Source organism: Carassius gibelio, chromosome A4 (genome assembly GCF_023724105.1).
Source record: "Carassius gibelio isolate Cgi1373 ecotype wild population from Czech Republic chromosome A4, carGib1.2-hapl.c, whole genome shotgun sequence".
Classification (NCBI taxonomy): Eukaryota; Metazoa; Chordata; class Actinopteri; order Cypriniformes; family Cyprinidae; genus Carassius; species Carassius gibelio.
Genome location: NC_068374.1, coordinates 32,104,905 through 32,124,314, shown reverse-complemented (window position 1 = coordinate 32,124,314; position 19,410 = coordinate 32,104,905). Strand labels below are relative to the sequence as shown.

Below are 19,410 nucleotides of genomic sequence, written 5' to 3'. Positions count from 1 at the left end.
GCCACCGCTTAGCAAGTAGCAAATTTCACCAGCATAATTTTTTCTCATCACCTCCCACCGTATAAAGCAGATAATCACAAGACTGAATAATTATCCTGTAAATCCATCAGGAATCGACTGCTCACCTCTCTCTTTTTCATCCTCAGAACTCCGGCAGCTCGGTGAAAAACTAATAAGAAACATTCAGCCTATAATCCACAAACGCATATGAATTATATTAATGGAATATTACATTTCATAAACCGGATATGAAAGGACTGCTAATTGCATTCGATAATGAACAATTAATGGCAAGTTCTCAAATAATCAGTTCTTAAATAATATATATTTTTTCCGGCTCATTCCTTTTTGTCTTAGTGCAAGTGTCAGGCTCACGCAAACGAGCTTTAACGTTATCGGTTTCACAGTTATCAAAGAGAACACTTGTATCCTCCCTACAAAACAGGAATGTTTCAGATAATATGGCGTATTTTCACACCCTCGTACACACAGGGCCGACAGAGAACTGTTCCACACATTTGATAAATATTAATAGTGAAAATGTATTAGCACAACAAAATGAGCACTGGCAAACTCTCAGCAGCTATCCCAACACAAGGTGCTGGTAGACTGTTATATGACCCCATTTAAACTCTGAATGGCACTTCATTAAATGTTACCATTTGGCCATGCCATGGATGGCTGAAAATCAAAGTTACCAAGGCTGCTAGTCCTGAATAATGAGGGGCTCTATTTTCCCAACCCCTTGCCTTCCTCTCAGCCAACTTTGAATGTATATTCAGATGAGCAGCGGTAGTAAAGGGCTGATCCCTGCATCTCATTCACTCCTGCTCACTTAAGCTTTAATAAATTCCGTTTCGCAAACATGTTACGCTTGTTGCCATAACCAGGTGAGGAACGAGGAGAAATATCTTGTCTTAACATTTTAAATATACATGCAGCACACTCTATCTGTTTCCCCGCTCCCTCTCTACTGATAGGATTTATTATGAAGTGCTTTTTTGCATTATTTGACATTGTATCAAAACCTTTTTCGATGAGTAGTGTATAATTATAGCCTGATGTGGTGATTTGGCCACAATAAGAAAGGTATTAATAGAGACGGTCCTCAAATCTGGTGCCGTGACCCGACCCCTGACAAATTATACAATGTATTGTACACATCAAAATGCATTTTTGCAAGATGGTAATACAAATGCCAATAAATGTAGCACAAAAACTTAGTCGCTCATATAAAAAAAGCTAGTTTTTTGTTTTAGCATATGTAACACAGTCGTTAAGCATTAAAAACTTGTTGGTGGTATTGTAAGTTTTATTTTCTTTCTTTTTTTCAACTTGTAGCATATTTTGAAATGAAATTTTAGTTGTAGAATTTGTTGTTGTTTATATAATTTTTATTTAATTTTTTTATTCTGTGCAGCAATGAAGTGTTCATAAGACACATTTAGAAGTAATGGGGTCAATTTTGATTTTCATAGTGATTAAGACACTAGTATTTACTTGGCATGTGATGTAGTGTCAACAACATAACCATTTACCCTTTTGCTAAGACGTCCCGGTGGTAGACCACTTGTCTTTTTCATTAATTTCCTTTCAAGGTCTTAGTTCCAGTCGTTAGCCAGGATATAACATTCCCCTAGAGTAGTCATTGATTTCTTGCAAAGTGGTATAGCGCATGCCACTCTCTGTGTTGGCATTATCTCATCATCATTAAGTGGAGCTGTAATTGTCTATAGAGCAGCCGCCTGAGAATAGCCAGCTTGACATTTCATTGTTTTTATCAACACATGCAACAAACGATTGTTGATGTTAAACCGTTGAACATTTTTAATTCTGACAGCACCGGAACTCTGCTTGCCAATTTGCAATTAAGGCAATTTGGTTTGAATATGTAATGATGTCATTACCATTCAAAGGAATTAACGGCGAGACTAAAGGACAGGGTGGAAAGTAGAGGATAAGTGCATATTGAAAAGAAAACCTTTGACTATGTGTTTGGGTGGTAAGACGGGAAGAGATCAAGATGGATCACTAGCGAGGCACTAGGTTATGATAGGAAGCCAAGTGATGTTATTCCCACTGTGTGTGTTTTGCATCCAGTGAGCTCTTATGGGATAGAGATGGGCCAGGATAACTCACAGTCTGATAATTAGATAATCTTTAACAGTGTGCTCTAATTAGAATTCTTATAATAAAATTTCATCCTGTAATTAGTGCAGATTGGCTGCTTCCTCCTTTGCTTATTAGGGGAAACACAGCTGTAGGAATGAGCCAGCACCCTCTCTCTCTCTTTTACAGCTGAATCTCGTCTCCAGTGTCACCATGTCAAAGAACCTCCCATCTGTCTCGCCCCCCAACTTACCTCAGACACCCACCACGCCCACCGCTCCAGTCACGCCCCTTTCCCAGATGCCCCAGGTGCCCAGCGTTCTTAGTCCCGCCAACGTGCCCAGCATGGGCGCCATGCGCAGACGCCACCCTGACAAATACTCCATGCCCTTGTCCTCAGGTTTGTGGATGCTATTTTGTTCGCTCTTTATGCAAATTAGGCTAAAATCAAATCATCAATATTCAATGCATTTTAATTACAAGCAAATATAAAATGATGCAATATTCAAGAAGGTGGTGCATCTAAAAACATCGTGTTTGATGTTTATATTTACTGGTCTTCTGCAAGTGTTGGAACAGCGGTGAAGGCATGAATTATTCAAACACATACAAAATATCAATGCGTGCTCTAAATTCACGAGCGTGTTAATGTTTAAGATTTCTCCAGAGAGAGATTAATTAAAAATGTATTTAGTTGGACGTGTAAAATGCTGATTTGAAGTGTAGCCCCCCTACCCCCCAACTCGCCTCTCATTTTAATTTGATAAAATCCTAAATGAATTCCTGGCGGAGACACGTTTAGCAATTATCCCACTTGGGTTTATTTCATTTTATTTTTATTTATCTGCTGCTTCGTATCATTTATTTATTTATTTTTCTCTGCAGAGATCGCCCCAAACTACGAGTTTTACAAGAACGCCGACGTCAGGCCGCCATTTACTTATGCAACCCTCATCAGGCAGGTGAGTGGGAAATAAATTAGCTTTAGCCTGATTAGATTGTAATTAATTGCTGCTTGAATTAAATCTGGATGAGAGCGTCTTGATGCACTCCAGTTTGTAACGCACCGCTTAATGGCATCTCATTGCAGGCTATCTTGGAGGCAGGTGACATGCAGCTAACGCTCAACGAAATCTATAGCTGGTTCACACGCACCTTCGCCTACTTCAGACGCAACGCTGCAACCTGGAAGGTAATGTGCTACGGAGGCCTGCCAGGGACATAGGCCGATTAATGGCAATCGCCCCCTTTGTAAACTGCCTCATGAAAAGGACAAATTCTCTCTTTATCTCTCTCTCACGCTTTCTCTCTGTGACAAGTGAAAGAATAATTCAGCCTCTGATATCGTTTTCTAATTTGCTGCAATTAATAGCCGAGTCTTGACGGGGAGGTGTGTGCTCTGACGCGCTAATTACTAACCAGCCACTCAATCATCAGCACCTTTTGTTAGACATAGCGTATTACTGCTTTCTCAGTGTCTCCTTTTCAGTTTTTCTCCCTCGCCAGCCTGCATATTATTGGTTAATTAGTTTGAAAGATGGCTGTTTGCTTTGTAGATGCACTCTGTTACATACCTTTTCTTGTTGTTGTTGATGTCAGCTGAGGCTTCATACACACTTTATCTCATGCGGTGAGACAAAAAACAAAGGGGAACAAGACAAATGGAGAGAGAGATTAAGACCCGCTTGGTTCTAAAGCGCTAATGCCCCTGTCATCCTGGAAACACACTTTATTTCTCAGTACAAAAGACCTCATTTGTATCTTTGTCCCAACAAATACATTGTCAGACAGGGATAAAAAGAAAAGGAGGATACAATGAAAACCATTCTCTATTTTTAGACAGGAGAGCACGGTGCATGTCGATAAGATACATGGCTGTTTTTCCATTTCTATTTTAACTCGAGACGCAGGTCCTATCAAAGGTTTCTCTGTCTCCAATCATCATACGAAGCATTTCCCAGCACTAGATTTAGCAAGGTGAATTAATTTGGGTTTGGCTTGCTAATGATGCTGGTGTATGATTGCTGCTCCACAAGGGTGTGCAATAGCTCCCCGTAAAGATGCATGCTGGGCCATGACTCATTTACTGTTTGGAGATGTAGAGTTTTTAGGCATTATTATGGCTGCATATGCATCCCTTTTTCCAGCTCTCTTTGCTTCTGTCCTTATCAACTCAATATTTTAATCTGGTCTCAGCTGGAACAAAGAGGCAAAGCAGGGGCTTTCGGCATATTCGGGTCCCTCCTCCTACAATAGCGGAGCAGGAATTTACATTCGGAGCCTCCCTGCTCTTTTGTGAGGGCCCGGGCACGGCCGGCTGGTGACGGGCTTGTCATTTGATTAACAGAGAATTTTTAAAAAGGAATGAAAGGTGATTTAATATCTGTGCTTGGTCTCATCAGCTCAGCTTGGGGATCGAGCTCTCAGCCCCGCCAGCTTATTAGTTATAACTATATAGCATGCATAATAAAACTGCTCATTTGCTCATTAATATTAAAATTATCATATTCAGAGCCATGGGCATTAAGATCAATCAAATCCTGGGATTTTCAGGTCAGATGCGAGATCTGCTTATGAGGGTTTATTTTTTTATATATATTCCTCTCTCTCCCTTTTCTTGAAGAAAAAAAAAACCCGCCCCTCAAATAAAACATGGAAAAAAAGTAATATAAGCTAAGGTTATTATTTGGCTCCTTTGCTACATTTTAATTAGATTTTTTTTATGGTGACGTATAAGACTCGCCATATTTCTTTATTTTTTTTATTCACGCTTCTTGATTATGAAGGAGTGTTTATGGGTCATTTTGATAAATTGAATATATTTTTGGAGTTTTAATTATTGCACTTTTTTTCCCCCTTTTAATTTCTAAACCTGAAACATCTACATTTTTTTCTCTACTTTAATCTTTAAATAACTGACATAATTTAGTTTTAATCTACCATAACATGTTACAACAACGATAGTGTTCAGCAGATAAGATGTGATATTATTGATATTTTTCCCCACCTATGCGACTTTGATTACACCAGCAGAAATGTTTTTTTTTTTTTTTTTTTTATTGCACTGATAAATCATGCACACTAATACATTTATTGAAGTAAATGTACTCTTTATATATATATATATATATTATTTGTATATGTATATATGTATATGTGTGTATGTTTAACAGAACGCAGTGCGACACAACCTCAGCCTGCACAAGTGTTTCGTCCGGGTGGAGAACGTGAAAGGCGCAGTGTGGACCGTGGACGAAATGGAATATCAGAAACGCAGATCTCAGAAGATAACAGGGTAAACACAAACAAACACAATATAAATGTTTTTCAGATGCGGTTACAGTCAGATTAATAGTAATAAACTTCAACGTTTGTGTTGTTGTGTTCAGGAGCCCGACGCTGGTCAAGAACCTGCCATCCAGTCTGGGTTATGGGGCAGCTCTCAACGCCAGCTTACAGGTAGTGTGTGTGTGTGTGTGTGTGTGTGAGGTTGGCACAGTCAGTGAAAGTCTAGAAGGACACCGTGTGGTAGAGGCAGGTACCTTCTCTGCCAGCCTGGCCTCAGACTGATTGCAGCCTGTGCAAATGCGGGGGCATAATCATTAATATTTATCCAAACTGTCATAAATGATTTGGCTTCGCAGTGTCGGCCAGCGAGGTGCTCGTGGCAAAAACTTTAAAATTTAATTACTGTATATAACTTTAATGTGCAGGAGGCAAAAATGTCAAGTCTTTTTTTTTTTTTGACAGTTTTGAGGTAAAGTTTTGGATGGTTTCATTATCATGTGGATGCTCCGTCTGTCTTTATTCTGTGTTCATTTGAGGCCTGTCTTGTAAGGTGAAGAGATTGTTTTTTTTCCAACTCTTCGAAACTTTCCTGTTGTTTTTTTCCCTGCCACTATGTAGCAGTTCTCATTTGTTTTTATCATACTGATACTTCAGCAATAATTTGGAAGTAGCTCAATAAAAAAAAGAGGAGATAATCTCGAAGGAGCTGGAAGCCGTGCGCTATGACATGCAGACTGCTGAAAGTGCTTGAGTATAACTATTCCCTCTCTCTCTCTCTTTCTTTCGTAGGCTGCATTGGCGGAGACCTCTTTGCCGTTGCTGGGTAATCCAGGCTTGATGAATAGCGCGTCATGTATGATGGGGGCGAGTCCTCCAGGACTGATGTGCGGCAGCCCGACCGGCCTATTACAGGGCAGCATGCATGAAGATCTCAACGGCACACTAGATCACCTGGACACTAACGGACACAGCAGTCCCGGATACTCCCCACACACCCAACTGTGAGTTCACACACACTGTACATGTGCATTTAGACACAAAACAGCACACTTAAAGTCTATACTGATTTACAAAATCAATAAAATGAATAATATAATAATAATAAAATATATTCAGCAGTGCTTGATTTCATCCAGCAGGATTCGATTGGATCATGAAATGTGGGCTATAATTTTATTGTTAATTACTTATATCATTATTATTCATTTCATCAGCATGTTGTACATGTGATCAATTGTTTGTGTTTAAGATCCTAAAATAATGTTTATAAAAATAAAACAGAATCATTATTATTGTTTATAAAAAATATTATACCGTTTTTTTTTGTTAGCACTGATTCTGCAGTGGTATGAGTATTCGAATGGTTCCTAAATTGTTAAAATTAAATTGTCATTTCTAAATTCCCTTTTAAAATTAAATTCACTCACTCTTTACTCTTAAAAATCCAGTTTCACATTTTATGGAAATTAAATGGGTTTCAAACTGCTCATTTACTTTCAATTTTGAGAGATAATGTGCATTTATTATAGTTTGGCAATAATAAAATAACATAATAATTACAAATATTATTTATTTTAAAATACTTACCTTAAATGTTAAGGGATGATGTTTGGAAATTATAGCCAAAACATTTTTGTGCCAAAAACAATAACTGAATATTGTACTTTAGCAGTAACAGAATAATTATTAAAGTGATACTTAAAAAAAAAAAAAAAAAAAAAAAAAATATATATATATATATATATATATATATATATATATATATATATATATATATATATATATATATATATTTGAGTTTTTCAGGTTTTTAGCATTAAACCAGCTGTGTTATGAATATTCGCAAGGTTCCTAAATGACATTTAAATTACACATGCATACAAATAAATAATAAAAAATCATCTAGACCTTAGGGTTAAGTGTACATTTGGTTCTTGGATTACAGCTCTTACCTATAAATAGGTAAGAAGTGAAGGCTGATATAATTATAGATTCTCTTGTAATTACCCCACTGTCCGCATCACAGAGGTTTAGATGTTATATTTTATGCAAGACCATTCCTATTAATATTTAGCAGCTAACTATATCATTAATTACTTTAGAATCTTTGCCTTTCCATCTTTTTTAATGGCTCACAGAGAGAAAGGAGGAGACCGAGAGAGAGCACAGGCTGATGAAAGATTAATGCAGTGCCGGTCGGAGGAATGGTGATATAGAACATGTGCTCGCCCAAATCAGTGATGTCACTCATGCTGGATGGCTGTGTTTATTGAGCCAAAGATAGTAGCACGAGCGTTACTGGCAGTGGGAAGTGTGTTGCACGCCGTCAGACCTGCACGCGCACATTTCATGCAAAGAGTTGCTAACGCCAACCCAAAGAACCTATTAGCTACAAAAACACACTGCACGCTCTGAAAATGTGTGTTAATAGGAGTGTGTTTGAGTCAGAAGTGGGACAGTAGTGTGGGCCACTATCTGAGATCCAGACAGAATCCCTGTGTATTCACTCCCTCAGGTTATTTAACTTTTAATAACGCACAGTTAAGTCTGGTGTTTCTAGACCCCCCTCTGTCTTTTTATTTCTGTCCGTCTGTCATATTTTCTCTCTTCCTGGCTGAAGCATTAAGACATAAATGCTCAATAAAGGTGAAATCTGTTACATGACCTCTGCATGCCCAAAATGGAAGAAATATGTTTGGCGAGTGGTTTTTTCTGAGCTGCGTTTAATAATGAATAGGACAACATATTCACTTTTTGTCTCCTGAGAAACAGAACAATTGGACTAAGATGTTGCATTAATGGCATCTTTCAGACTATATGTGTGTGTATGTATCTTGTTTGGAGGAGAAAATGTAATAGTTTGCAAGCAAAATTCAAAGAATATTTGATTGAAATTGAAACTGAAATGTTTTTTTTTTAAATGCACTTTTTATCAAGTGAATTCTCAATGGATAAAATTAAGTACAATTAAAATTTTCTCATTGTTTATCCTCTGAAATGTCCCATTATGGAAGTAAAATTACTAAAATATTACTAATATATAGAACCTTATTAAACACACACTCTTGCACAAACATGCTTGAAACTGGTAGTGTTGTAGTAATAGTTGTCTCTGATAATTTTGGGCAAGGGAAGCATCTTTACTCAAGCACTGTGCCAGTGTCCACAAACACACACACACACAGAGACTGACACAGGCTCCAGATTTTCTCATGCCAGCCTCTCATTAAACACAAAATGACTCATCCTGACATCTTAATACAGTGTAGAAGGGACGGCAAAGCCTAATCATTTCTCTCTCTTCCTCTCTCTCTCCTCTTCCAACCTCACAAGCATGCTGCTGATTTATAATTAATGCAAATGAAAGCTGTAAGCCATGCTTCTTCACATTAGGAGTAAAGGCCTGTGTCGAGCTTAATGGCCAGTGGAACGTCAGACCGACCGGGATCATTTGTCTCGCCGTAATATCTTTAATTATATCTGTTTGTTATTGTACGATAAATGTGGCCAACGGAACGTTAGGTGAACGTTGTTGGTCAATGGTGTCTTTTATAGCCCCATCAAAAAATTATGATGACAAAGTAGATGTTTACTAATATAATAGCTTCAGTTTTATGGCTGTGGCACAAGTAAAATGTACAAACTAATAAAAAATATGGTGAATTACAATGACAGAAATCACAGGTGAGCATACTAACTATATATTACCTTTCTGATACCAAAATAGATAGTAACATCATTGTTGTGGCTGAGATTGCAGAAAAAGTAATTTTAGTAATGAGCAGTGACAGTCGAAAACGTCTTTTATAGCACTATTTTGTTACATTGACAAAATAGATAATTGCGAACATTATGCTAATGTTTTTATGGCTAATATACCAGTTAAATGATGAGAACGAAATGAAATGACGATAACGAATTCCATAAATTATAAAAATTATATGAAAGTATGTCAAATTAGTACAGAGAAAAAAAGAACTTGTAATGGCCGATGGACATGCCAAAACGAAAGCATGCCTTTACTTAAGATTACACTGTCTGACGGCCAGACGCCATTGTGCTTGAATTAATTGCTTTAATAAAGGAAGGACTTTTTAATTCGCATTCGCAGGTATTTCTTGAGGGTGTGAAATATATCATTGTGGTGGTCTGGTGTAGTCGCCCCCTTTCTCTCTCCAGCGCACGTAGCCGAGAATAGGAGACTGAAACATCCTGGCGCTTCCACATCTGAATATTAATCTATTTTGCTATAAATATTAAAGTAATCTGTACCTTTTAAAATTCTTTTCATATTCAAAGTTCCCCGTGCCATTGATGAGCGGGACCCAGGAGAGAGCAGCCAGACACGGCCTAATACAGAGACTAGTTGATAAGGGTTCTCTCTCTCCAGTCCAGCGGGATTTCCTGATGCATCCGACGTGTCAGAAATAATTAGGTTTTGTCAGATTTATCATGGTAGCACAAACCTCTCTCCCTGCCAAGGGCTTGAGATCATGTTAAGCCTTGTTTGTGTATGACAGAGTTATTATTCTTGTTAGTAACCCTACTTCCGCCCTCTCTTTAGCATCTCGCCGCTCCTCGCCAAACCGCTCTGTGTTTTTTCACCTACATTTATTGACAGTCGCTAAAGATATTCATCCATTTGGAGTTAAAAACATGGATCATGGTGTCCGAGGCAGCTGGCAGTCTGAAGTTGATTAATGGTGGAGTCTAGCTGCAGGTTGTCTCCTCACTGGAGAAGTGCCATCACGGCCCCTGCATATTAACGAAGGCCTGCACTTTCTATTAACAAGATAAAAAAATTTAAAAAAAAAAGCTCCACTCCCCCCACGTTTGCTCCAGGGGCGAGGGGATGAGAATTTCTCCATTATTTATAATGGGGCTGCAGCTACTCTTTTCCCCATTTAAATAGCAGGTGCCATCAGTAAACTTCTCAGTGGCGAGCATATTTTACTGCCAACTGTTTCACGTTTCCACACGCGCTTCATTAATCGGGGTTTAATTGCTGTTAATGCTTTTTTGAGACTTTGAAATCAAGGGCATCTTGAGCTAAAGGTGTCTCCGGTGGAGTGTAGCATGTTTGAGTAACAGTTTTTACACTTTTCTTATTTCACTACAGATTTGTAATACGATCTTTGATTTGCTTTTCTATAGACTACAGAGCTTGTAGGTACTCGTTTTGACAGCTTCCTGGGATACTTGATTCTGATCAAGAAATTAATATTTTTATTCAGAAAATACATGTTACATTTTATTACAATTATTATCTAAATGTTATTCTTTTGAACTTTTTATTCATTAAAGAAAAATTTATCAGTTTCCCCACAAATATTAAGCAGTAACAGTTTTCAACTTTGAATATAAATAATGTGTCTTAAGCACCGAATCAGCATATGTGAATGATTTCCGAAGGATCTTGTGACACTGAAGACTGGAGTAATGTTTTCAGCTTTGCATTACAGGAATAAATTACATTTTTAAATATAAAAAAAAAATCGAAACTGTTATTTATTTACTTATTTCATAATATTATGTTTTACTGTATTCTAGATTAAATAAATGCAGCATTAATGTGATCTTTAACATATGTGACCAGACCTCCGTCTAAATTGTGGATAATTATTATTTTTTTTTTTTTTACTTACACAGGCCTCCTATTCATGTGAAGGAGGAGCCACTAAACATGGACGACGATGACTGTCCGATGTCATTGATAACCACAGCCAATCACAGTCCTGAGTTGGATGAGGACCGGGAGCTTGAGGAGGGTAACCTATCGGAGGACCTGGAATGACTATTTTGCCCCACCCTTCCGCCAGGGCTCTGGCCCTTTCTGGCCCCGCCCCTCTACTAATCCACAACCACCGTGAATGCAGAAAGACTGGACGCAGCAGGCCGAGTATTTATTTAGCATGCATCTGGAGACTGGCCCGAAGACAATCTATAGCGCAGATCTTTAGGGACCACAGATGGACAGACATGAGACGTCTGCTTTTTAAAAACAAACATAAAAGGACGAGATTTCGTTCGAATCAGCTCGGACACCTCACGCAACGGACACAAGGCTCACGGACCGAAAAAAGACAGAAGTGAAACAGGAGCAAGCCAACGGCCACATGTACTGCCAAAAAAAGAAGTTTTACGTTTGTGAATATCCAAGTCACAATAGTCGCTGGTGTTAGATTGCAATTGCTGGTTCAATTCAAGTTGTTGCTCTGTTATTTTTTGCACATGAGTAGTATCAAAAATTAGTGTCACTGCCTGTATGTTGACAAAAAATGTAAAAAGGAAAAAAAAATGTTTTTTTTTTTGTTGTTGTTGTTAATTATTTTTTTTCCCGCCATTGTCGTTTCCTTCTTCCCGCAACTTAGCTTATGTTCATTTTGAGTCACAACCAACTGTAAATGGCATTTCTTAAAATCACATCAATAACAACCAAGGTATCAAGACTGTTTCAGCTATCCAAAAAAAGTCCTCAAAGTAGGTCTCGAGTCTCACTAGCTCCGTTTCTGCTGAAAATGTGAAATGTGATTCAGTCGCAACTGCTGCGAGCACCATGCTGAGAAGAAAAACACGAAAGAAAAGATGCGTTTCTTGCATATTCTTCTAGTCTCTTTACCTCCTTGTTCTAAAGCTTTGTCTACCTGCAAAGAGTCACAGGCAACAGCTAGAAACCAAAGCCAACACTATCAACGGCCGATAGCTTAGACAGAAGCCGCCAGACTCTTTGGTCAGTCTTCTGTGACTTTAACTAGTACAAAGAGAAGATTTTTTTTTCCACTAACTACCTTCGAATAACCTCTGGGATTGTCTCCTTTAGCCCTGTACAAAGATAAATGATTTTGATGTAATTTGATCGACAGACGGAGCGCTCTCTCTGGCCTCGTGATGTCGGTCGACCCTGAATAAAACAGGAAGAGCTCGATTCACCGACCGTCATGTGGTCCGCCTTGAGCAAGAGAGCAGCTATAAATGGATCATGACCAAAATAATCATTTGTGGAAGTGCAGAAAACGTTCCTTTTGTGTTCCCTTTTTTTTTCTATTATGATTTGCGTAAGCCATCTTGTCATCGTTTTTACTGGTGAAATGTACTGTTTATTGTGACTGTCCAACGTGTCATGTCTTCTATCCGTCAGTTTCTTCAGAGCCAAACCGAAAATATAGTAACCAAACTTTACGATATCTAGTGAAGCCAAAAAAGTCATGATTTCAAGTCGATATGAAATGATGTGGCTTGGTTTTATTGTAAAAGCAAACAACAGAGCCATGTCAGGAAGAGGATGAATCCTTTTCCAGCTGACGTTTGCTTTGATCCATTGATTCAGACTCCTTGTATAATTCATAGATACAGCTCGTGTTGGATCATGGGAAGGTTTGTGGTTAAACCATGTATGGTGTACAAGTAGCAACCAGTTATTTGAGGTGAAACGCTTTGATTTGAACGTTGCTGATGTCATCGAGGAAAAGCGGTTGTTGCTTTAAAGTTTGCTTCTGTTTTCAGTCAAACCAAAGTTATACAGATTTCTGCCTCGTCTTATTCAGCGGATGGAGATGAAAATAACGCAAAGCCTGTTTCCTTTTCTTCTTTCTCTCTTTCTTTGATAGTTCTCTGATGCAGAAACCCCATTTGAGACGGTTAACTGCTTTGTATTGTAACCAATAATGTCAAAGTTTGTATCTGTGTGTGAAACATTCTTTGCAGATGTTCCCGTTTTGTGCCAAACCCAAGGGTTGGCTGCTAGTTTTAGCACATAAACACACACACACACAGACGGCGAAGCTGGATCCATGAACAAATCCTTTGCTGGAGTCAGCAAATTGACTTGAAGATGACATTCATAATAATTTTATGGCACCAAATATAAGGACACAGCGTCTTTAAGAAAGAAGATACAAAAAGGGTTCTCCCACTTATCCAAAAAAGGCTTCTACCTCTTCACAACTCGAAAAAATGGCAGATTGCACGAATTGTTTGAACGCCACTGACACATTTTTCCGCCCGATTCATAAAGGACGTCACCAAAAGCACCAGTTTACATTCCCTAAGGCAGATGTGGAAGGTTTGCATTGAACTAGTTTGTCCTCAGACATTTGTAGAATGAATATGTACAAAAAACCTGTAAGGGGATATTGTGTTGTTTAAAAAATGCATGTCAAAATTCATTTGATGGACTGGAAATAAGAATGAATAAACATGTATAATAAAACATCAGGATTTTGATGGAATAAGTGCGTAAAGTGTGCATACCTCAGCTATACTGTTTCCGGGAGGAGATGATGATGATCGGCAAAAGAAACTCTCAGCTACAGAATGCATATTACCTGTAGAGTTTGCATGGGTTTTGTAAAAACATTTTAAAAAAGGCTTAAAATAGTTGCTTGCACATAATACCAGAAGAACCTCCAGATCGGCAATCTCCTCCAATAGATTCTAGGATTGTCTGGGGTTTTTTCTGGGATGATTTTGTCTGTATTTTGATAATTGTGCATATTATGTAAAAAGATACATTAAAAAAAAAAAAAAAAAATGTTGGTGGACACATGAATTTACCAGACATTTTTTTTTTCTAAGCTAAAAAGATCAGTGTTTTTTTTTTCTCCTGAATTTCCTGAATTTTTTACTGTTCTCTCATTGCTTGCTAAGAATAGCAAACCTGCTTTTCCTGCATCTGCGTTGCTTAGCTGTAAGGCTTTTCCTAATGTGTGTATTTATTGCTTGTACCTCTGTGCATACGTTCTGAAGCATTACGTCTGGCAGTTGAATCATGTATCTTTTCTAATAACTATCATTCTCCGGGAATATGATCCCTGATGTATACAGTAAATTGGGACTGTAGCAGAAAAAAACATGTTTATGTAATTGGTGAATACCTTTTGGTTGTTTTTGTCTTTTCATTTTTCTTCAAATCGAGACTCCTTTTTGATACTTTTCATTACCGTGTACTGTGTCCATATGTTACGGTTTTCTGCGATAGAGGTCACGACTGAGAACTGTAACGGCCGTCATTATTTTCTGTATTCATGGCTTTTCACTGCTGAATAAAATAAAGGACCAAAACTAGGATTTGAAAAGCAACTGTCTACCTCCAACATCAGGGAGTTCTTACTTTTTTGTACACATATATCTTTTATTCTACAAAGACACAGTCTGTAGAAATGGGGCTGCATTATGCTTTTATGCAATGTGGAGGAATTCGTCATAGCAACACAAATACAGCTGAGAAAAAAAGATGTGGGGAAAAAAAACTATAAAACTTTAATAGCCGACTTACACTGCTTTGTTCCGGCTCTTGTCAACTCGGGTGTTGTTTAGACAATGGGAGGAGAGGAGCCAGAGGTGTGTGTGATGAACGTGGCCCATGTTCTCCATCCTCGCCTTTGATCTGAGGAGAGTGTGGCCTGCCTTGACTTATTTGAAAGGGTTATTTGGGATACAGCCGGGGCCTTCTGCGGTGGAAACGGCTCATCTTCATGCATATTTGCTATTTTTTGAGCCCCAAGTTGAGCTTCAGCATGTGTTTACTTGAACGCTGAAAGCAAGGCGTGAGGGAGCGGTTTATTTCCCAGAAATAATGCATATCGTCTAGGCGTCTGTATACAGCCGAGTCGCTGAAATCCTTTGTTAGTAACTTTCTACATATTGTGATCCAAAAGTTCAAGTATCAAAAATAATAATAATTTCAGACTGTTAAAAAGCATACAGATCAATGGTTAAACCTACATATGTTGTACCTTCTTATATATACATTATATGGAATAGTTCACCCAAAAAAAAATAATTTACTCACCCTCAGGCCTTCCAATGTGTACAGAGTTGTTTGTTCATAGTATTAGATTTGTAGATATTCAGCATTAAATCACTTGTTCACCAATGGACCCTCTGCAGTGAATGGGTGCCGTCAGAATTAGAGTCCAAACAGCTGATGAAAACCTCACAAACATTTTGTGAAACGAAAAGCTGCACGTCTGCAAGAAATCCATCAAGGCGTTTTAATGTAAACTTTTTCTTCTGGCCAAAACATGAATCCTCTATCCATAATATTGCTTTCTTCAGTGCAAAAAATAAAAATAAAAAATTAGCCTGTGGTTGAACTCACATCAAATTCCACCGAAATATTTGTTTAGGACCATTTTGGTCGGTTTGGACTTGTAAACGATGCTTCATATGTGCATGTTTCTCTCCTGATTCAGACAAGATGACTCTTTCAATGGTCAAAGCGATTATAGAAATAAAGGATTCTTTTAGTTAAATAACATTTGAAGTTAAAAAATGTATTAATGGATGCGTTTACTACCAACACACAGCTTTTGCTTTACACAATGTTTACTGGTGGACTGGAGTTGTGTGGATTACTTGAGGATTACTGTGATGTTTTTATCAGCTGTTTGGACTCTCATTCTGACTGCACCCATTCACTGCAAAGGATCCACTGGTGAGCAAGTGATGTAATACTAATCTTTTCTGATGAAGAAACAATCTTATCTTGGATAGCCAAAGTATGAATCAATTTTCAGGAAATTTTCATTCATTCTTTTAACATTTAAAAAAAAATGCATCGTTACCTTTATCTGGGTGTTAAATGATCTTATTCCTTATCCTGGTTTTTACCATAGACAGTAAAAGAAGGTTTTTACCGAGCGGCAACCTCGCGCTCGCTCTCGTGAAGCCAATAAGGAAGTGACTAAAACTGCAATTCATCTACTGGCCGCTTGAGGCTGCCTGCAGAAGAGAGTCAGTCCCATAGACTCCCCATGTTAAAGTGCCCAGCTTTACAGCAGAAAAAAAAATGTGTACAGCCTGGTTCAAAAAAATATTTTGGTCTATATTGCTAATTTTGCCCTTCATGACAACTGTGACGGGCGTGAATTTTTTTTATAACTCATCCGTTTAAATTATATTAAGCCTTAAAGTTCTGCATAATTAAGGGCGTGGCCACTTGAGTGACAGGTGACATTGCCGCTGCTGACAATGCCGTCGCGCTAGATGGGCTTGGCTTCAGCAATCAGCTCCCGCCTTTTTGCCCATTTTCGATTATCCGGGAGAGTCGCGCTGTGACGCGCCGCCAAGATGGCGACGGCCCGCTCTGCACACTTTAGGCTTCAAAACCATAGACAGTAAAAGAAATGGACACAGCGACCCCATTGGAACTCACTTGAGACAAGTGAATCCCATTTTTAGCGTTTTTTAGCACTTCCGTTTCTGACGCGCAGACTCAAACGAAGCTTGACGACGTCAGCAACCTGTCTGACAGATGTAAATCTTCTAAAGTGGCTGTGCGTGCAAACTGCCATCGTTAATCTTGCAGAGACGGCGATCTTGAGCGGGGAGTTCTTTGTCGTGAGTGAGCAGGAGTAAGTATTCTGATTAATTATTTTGTATAGTATTTTAAAATGTAACGCCAGTACGCCATATTAAGTTAATTGCCTGCGAGCTTCTCCTCCTGTCTGTACGGTAATGCGACAGAGACTAGTGGTTATGACGCAATCGTTAGCCTATTTTTTACAAAAACTGTTTATACGGGGCCATAATGTAACATAGAAGGTAATGGAGCCCTTTATACATTGTCGTGTATCTTTAGAAATATATATGGACAAACGGAGTCTTTAAACGCCTCAGATGTAAAGTTATTCGCTGTCAAAGTGACGCCAAAATGAATGGGAGTCAATGGGAATGCTAACGCAAGTGAAGTTCTGCTAAAAGATGGCAGCCCCCACCAGACTTCAACTTCCGGTCGAGTTCCTTGCCCCCTGTTCAAAACCGCTATTGAGGAGTCTATGGGTGACGTCACGGACACTACGTCCATATTTTTTTTTTACAGTCTATGGTTTTTACTCTAATCAAATGAGCCCTTCTCCCAAGGAAACGGCACTTTTTACTCAGGGTCAACACAGACAGATGTGATTTAACCTAATTTCTGCCTTTGAAATTGAAATGCGTTGAACACAAGTTTGCAAGAAAATTGTAAAAGGCACTTAAAATGGTTAAAGCAAACTTGTCAAAGTCACGAGCTGGTGCTCGGTGCAGGATGTCATTGAACCCAAGTCTCTGGAGTGGCCCCGCTCTCATTTTCATGCATAAAGGTTTCATCCTGACTGATGGGCCGCCCGGTCAGTGTCCTTTTACTCAGAAGAGATTCGACTTCACAGCAAAAGCCGAGCTAACAGGTCCCTGAGAATCCGTCTTTTAGCAGGTCCTCCACTGGTCACTGAGAAGAACTATGATTTTTTATTTTATTTCATTCAGTCAAAACGCTTCCCCTGCACCCGGTTTGCTGTAGTAACTCCAGCAGTTTCCATGGTGCGCTACCTCTCAGGACACTCTTCTTCCATGCTTTTTATGCACTTGGAAGTGTTTGTGAGTTCAAGTGAGGGATGGCATACGACGTGCAACAAGGGCCGCTGTGTACCACACAACATCAGAGCGAGCGCAGACATTAAAAGTGTGAGCCACATTACAGACCCCTCTTTCAAAGGCCATGAAATAATAATGGCTTGTGGTTGGAGGTATCCGTGAGTCACATTCGCTGCTTTTCATAAAGTGGAGTTATTTACAGAGCAATGAATAAAAGAATGGGATGGTGTTACAAGCCTTTTCCACATGAACTGTGAAAGCTGAAATAGGTCAGCATACATTTTGTTCTTCAGGTAGACATCCACTAATGTCCTAGTCTACTAATGAAAATAGCATGTACTTCTTATTGATTTAAAGGTCTGTTCAGGGTTTAACGTTAAGTCAAAATATATTAATTAGCAAAGAAAATAATCTTAATTTGTTCTTTAGTTTATTAAAAATAGAAAAGTGATATATGCTCTTAAAAATAAAGGTTCTTTATCTGCTATTATGGTTCCATGAAGCGGATAAATGTAATAACTTTAAGCAGACATGTTTAGATATGTGGTTTTATCATATTAGTGTCATGTTAATATTTTAATGTGATTTCTGTGGCTATAATTTCAAAACTTTAAACTTTCACCCCAGTGCAAAGACTGCCTTCCATTTTAAATGTGCTACTCTACACGTGATTTTTGTTTGTTTTCGAAAAACTGTGAGGCCTGTTGAAATGATTGTGTATGATAGTGCATCTTTAATATGACACTGTGCACATACAACATATAATTTAGTTGTCTCTTCGCAAAAGGCATCAAAAAATATCAAAAATATCAAAATTGGGTTTAGAGATTCAGAGGCCAAAAGTGTCGCTCTCCGCTCAGCTGACATTGTGTTCCTCACTCCAGTAGGGACTCGCCTGCGGCTGCAGAATCGCCTGCTAAATAGTCCGAGGCGATGGCAACGCTAATTGAGATCATCATTATTATAATTGCAGCTCCTGAAAAAGTGTGTCTTAAATAATTTGCATTGCTCTGGAGTTGATATTGGAACACACTGCAGAAAATAATTGCATGGCTGCAAGGCACGTTTGGGTTGGACGGCTCCCTCTCTGTCTATCTGTCTCTCCTCCTCAGGGTTGCTGGTGCTCACCCCGTCTCCTGCTCTCAGCTGACGATGGCCCCATTACAGATTTGCTGTTCTGCATCCCCACAAAACCCAGACACATTATATCACAGATCACTGAGCCACTTAAAGATGCAGACCAGCGTTTGGATTAAGATGCAAGAATTAGTGTGCAGGTTTATAGCAGCATAAATAGGGTAAAGTTACTTGCATGATAGGCGTTTATGCATGATGGAATAAAATTGAATGTGGGGTTAACAACAAGCATTGATGAAATTAAGGGAGGGGGAGGACTGCAAATCAGACTGAAATCTGATGAACTGTCTAATCGAATAAATGAACATCTATTAAACACTTTCCCAACATATCTATATCAAAATATGATTTGATATTTAAAAGAGTCCTGAGTAATATCGCTCACAGACCAGTGCTATCAATTTCAAGCTGACTGCAGGAAACAGACCACAAACTAATTGCCAGTTCATCAGAATTTATTAAAGAATGATTTCAATTACGTACCACCAGTATAAAATACCGACGCACCGAATTAAAATTAAA

At 38.6% G+C, this 19,410-nt stretch overlaps 1 protein-coding gene across 5 annotated transcripts in view; it reads left to right on the top strand.

Annotated features, from left to right (window-relative positions):
• LOC127977475 (forkhead box protein P2) overlaps positions 1-14,463 on the top strand; it is a 98,966-nt gene extending 84,503 nt beyond the window's left edge. For all 5 annotated transcript variants that reach the window (XM_052582348.1, XM_052582374.1, XM_052582368.1 and 2 more), the window contains 7 exons: positions 2,299-2,509; positions 2,995-3,071; positions 3,200-3,301; positions 5,283-5,404; positions 5,499-5,568; positions 6,187-6,398; positions 11,047-14,463. In XM_052582348.1, coding sequence (XP_052438308.1) covers positions 2,299-2,509; positions 2,995-3,071; positions 3,200-3,301; positions 5,283-5,404; positions 5,499-5,568; positions 6,187-6,398; positions 11,047-11,191 — 939 coding nt within the window. In that variant the 3' untranslated portion in view covers positions 11,192-14,463. The remainder of the gene's footprint in view (positions 1-2,298; positions 2,510-2,994; positions 3,072-3,199; positions 3,302-5,282; positions 5,405-5,498; positions 5,569-6,186; positions 6,399-11,046) is intronic.
• The last annotated feature ends 4,947 nt before the right edge of the window (positions 14,464-19,410 follow it).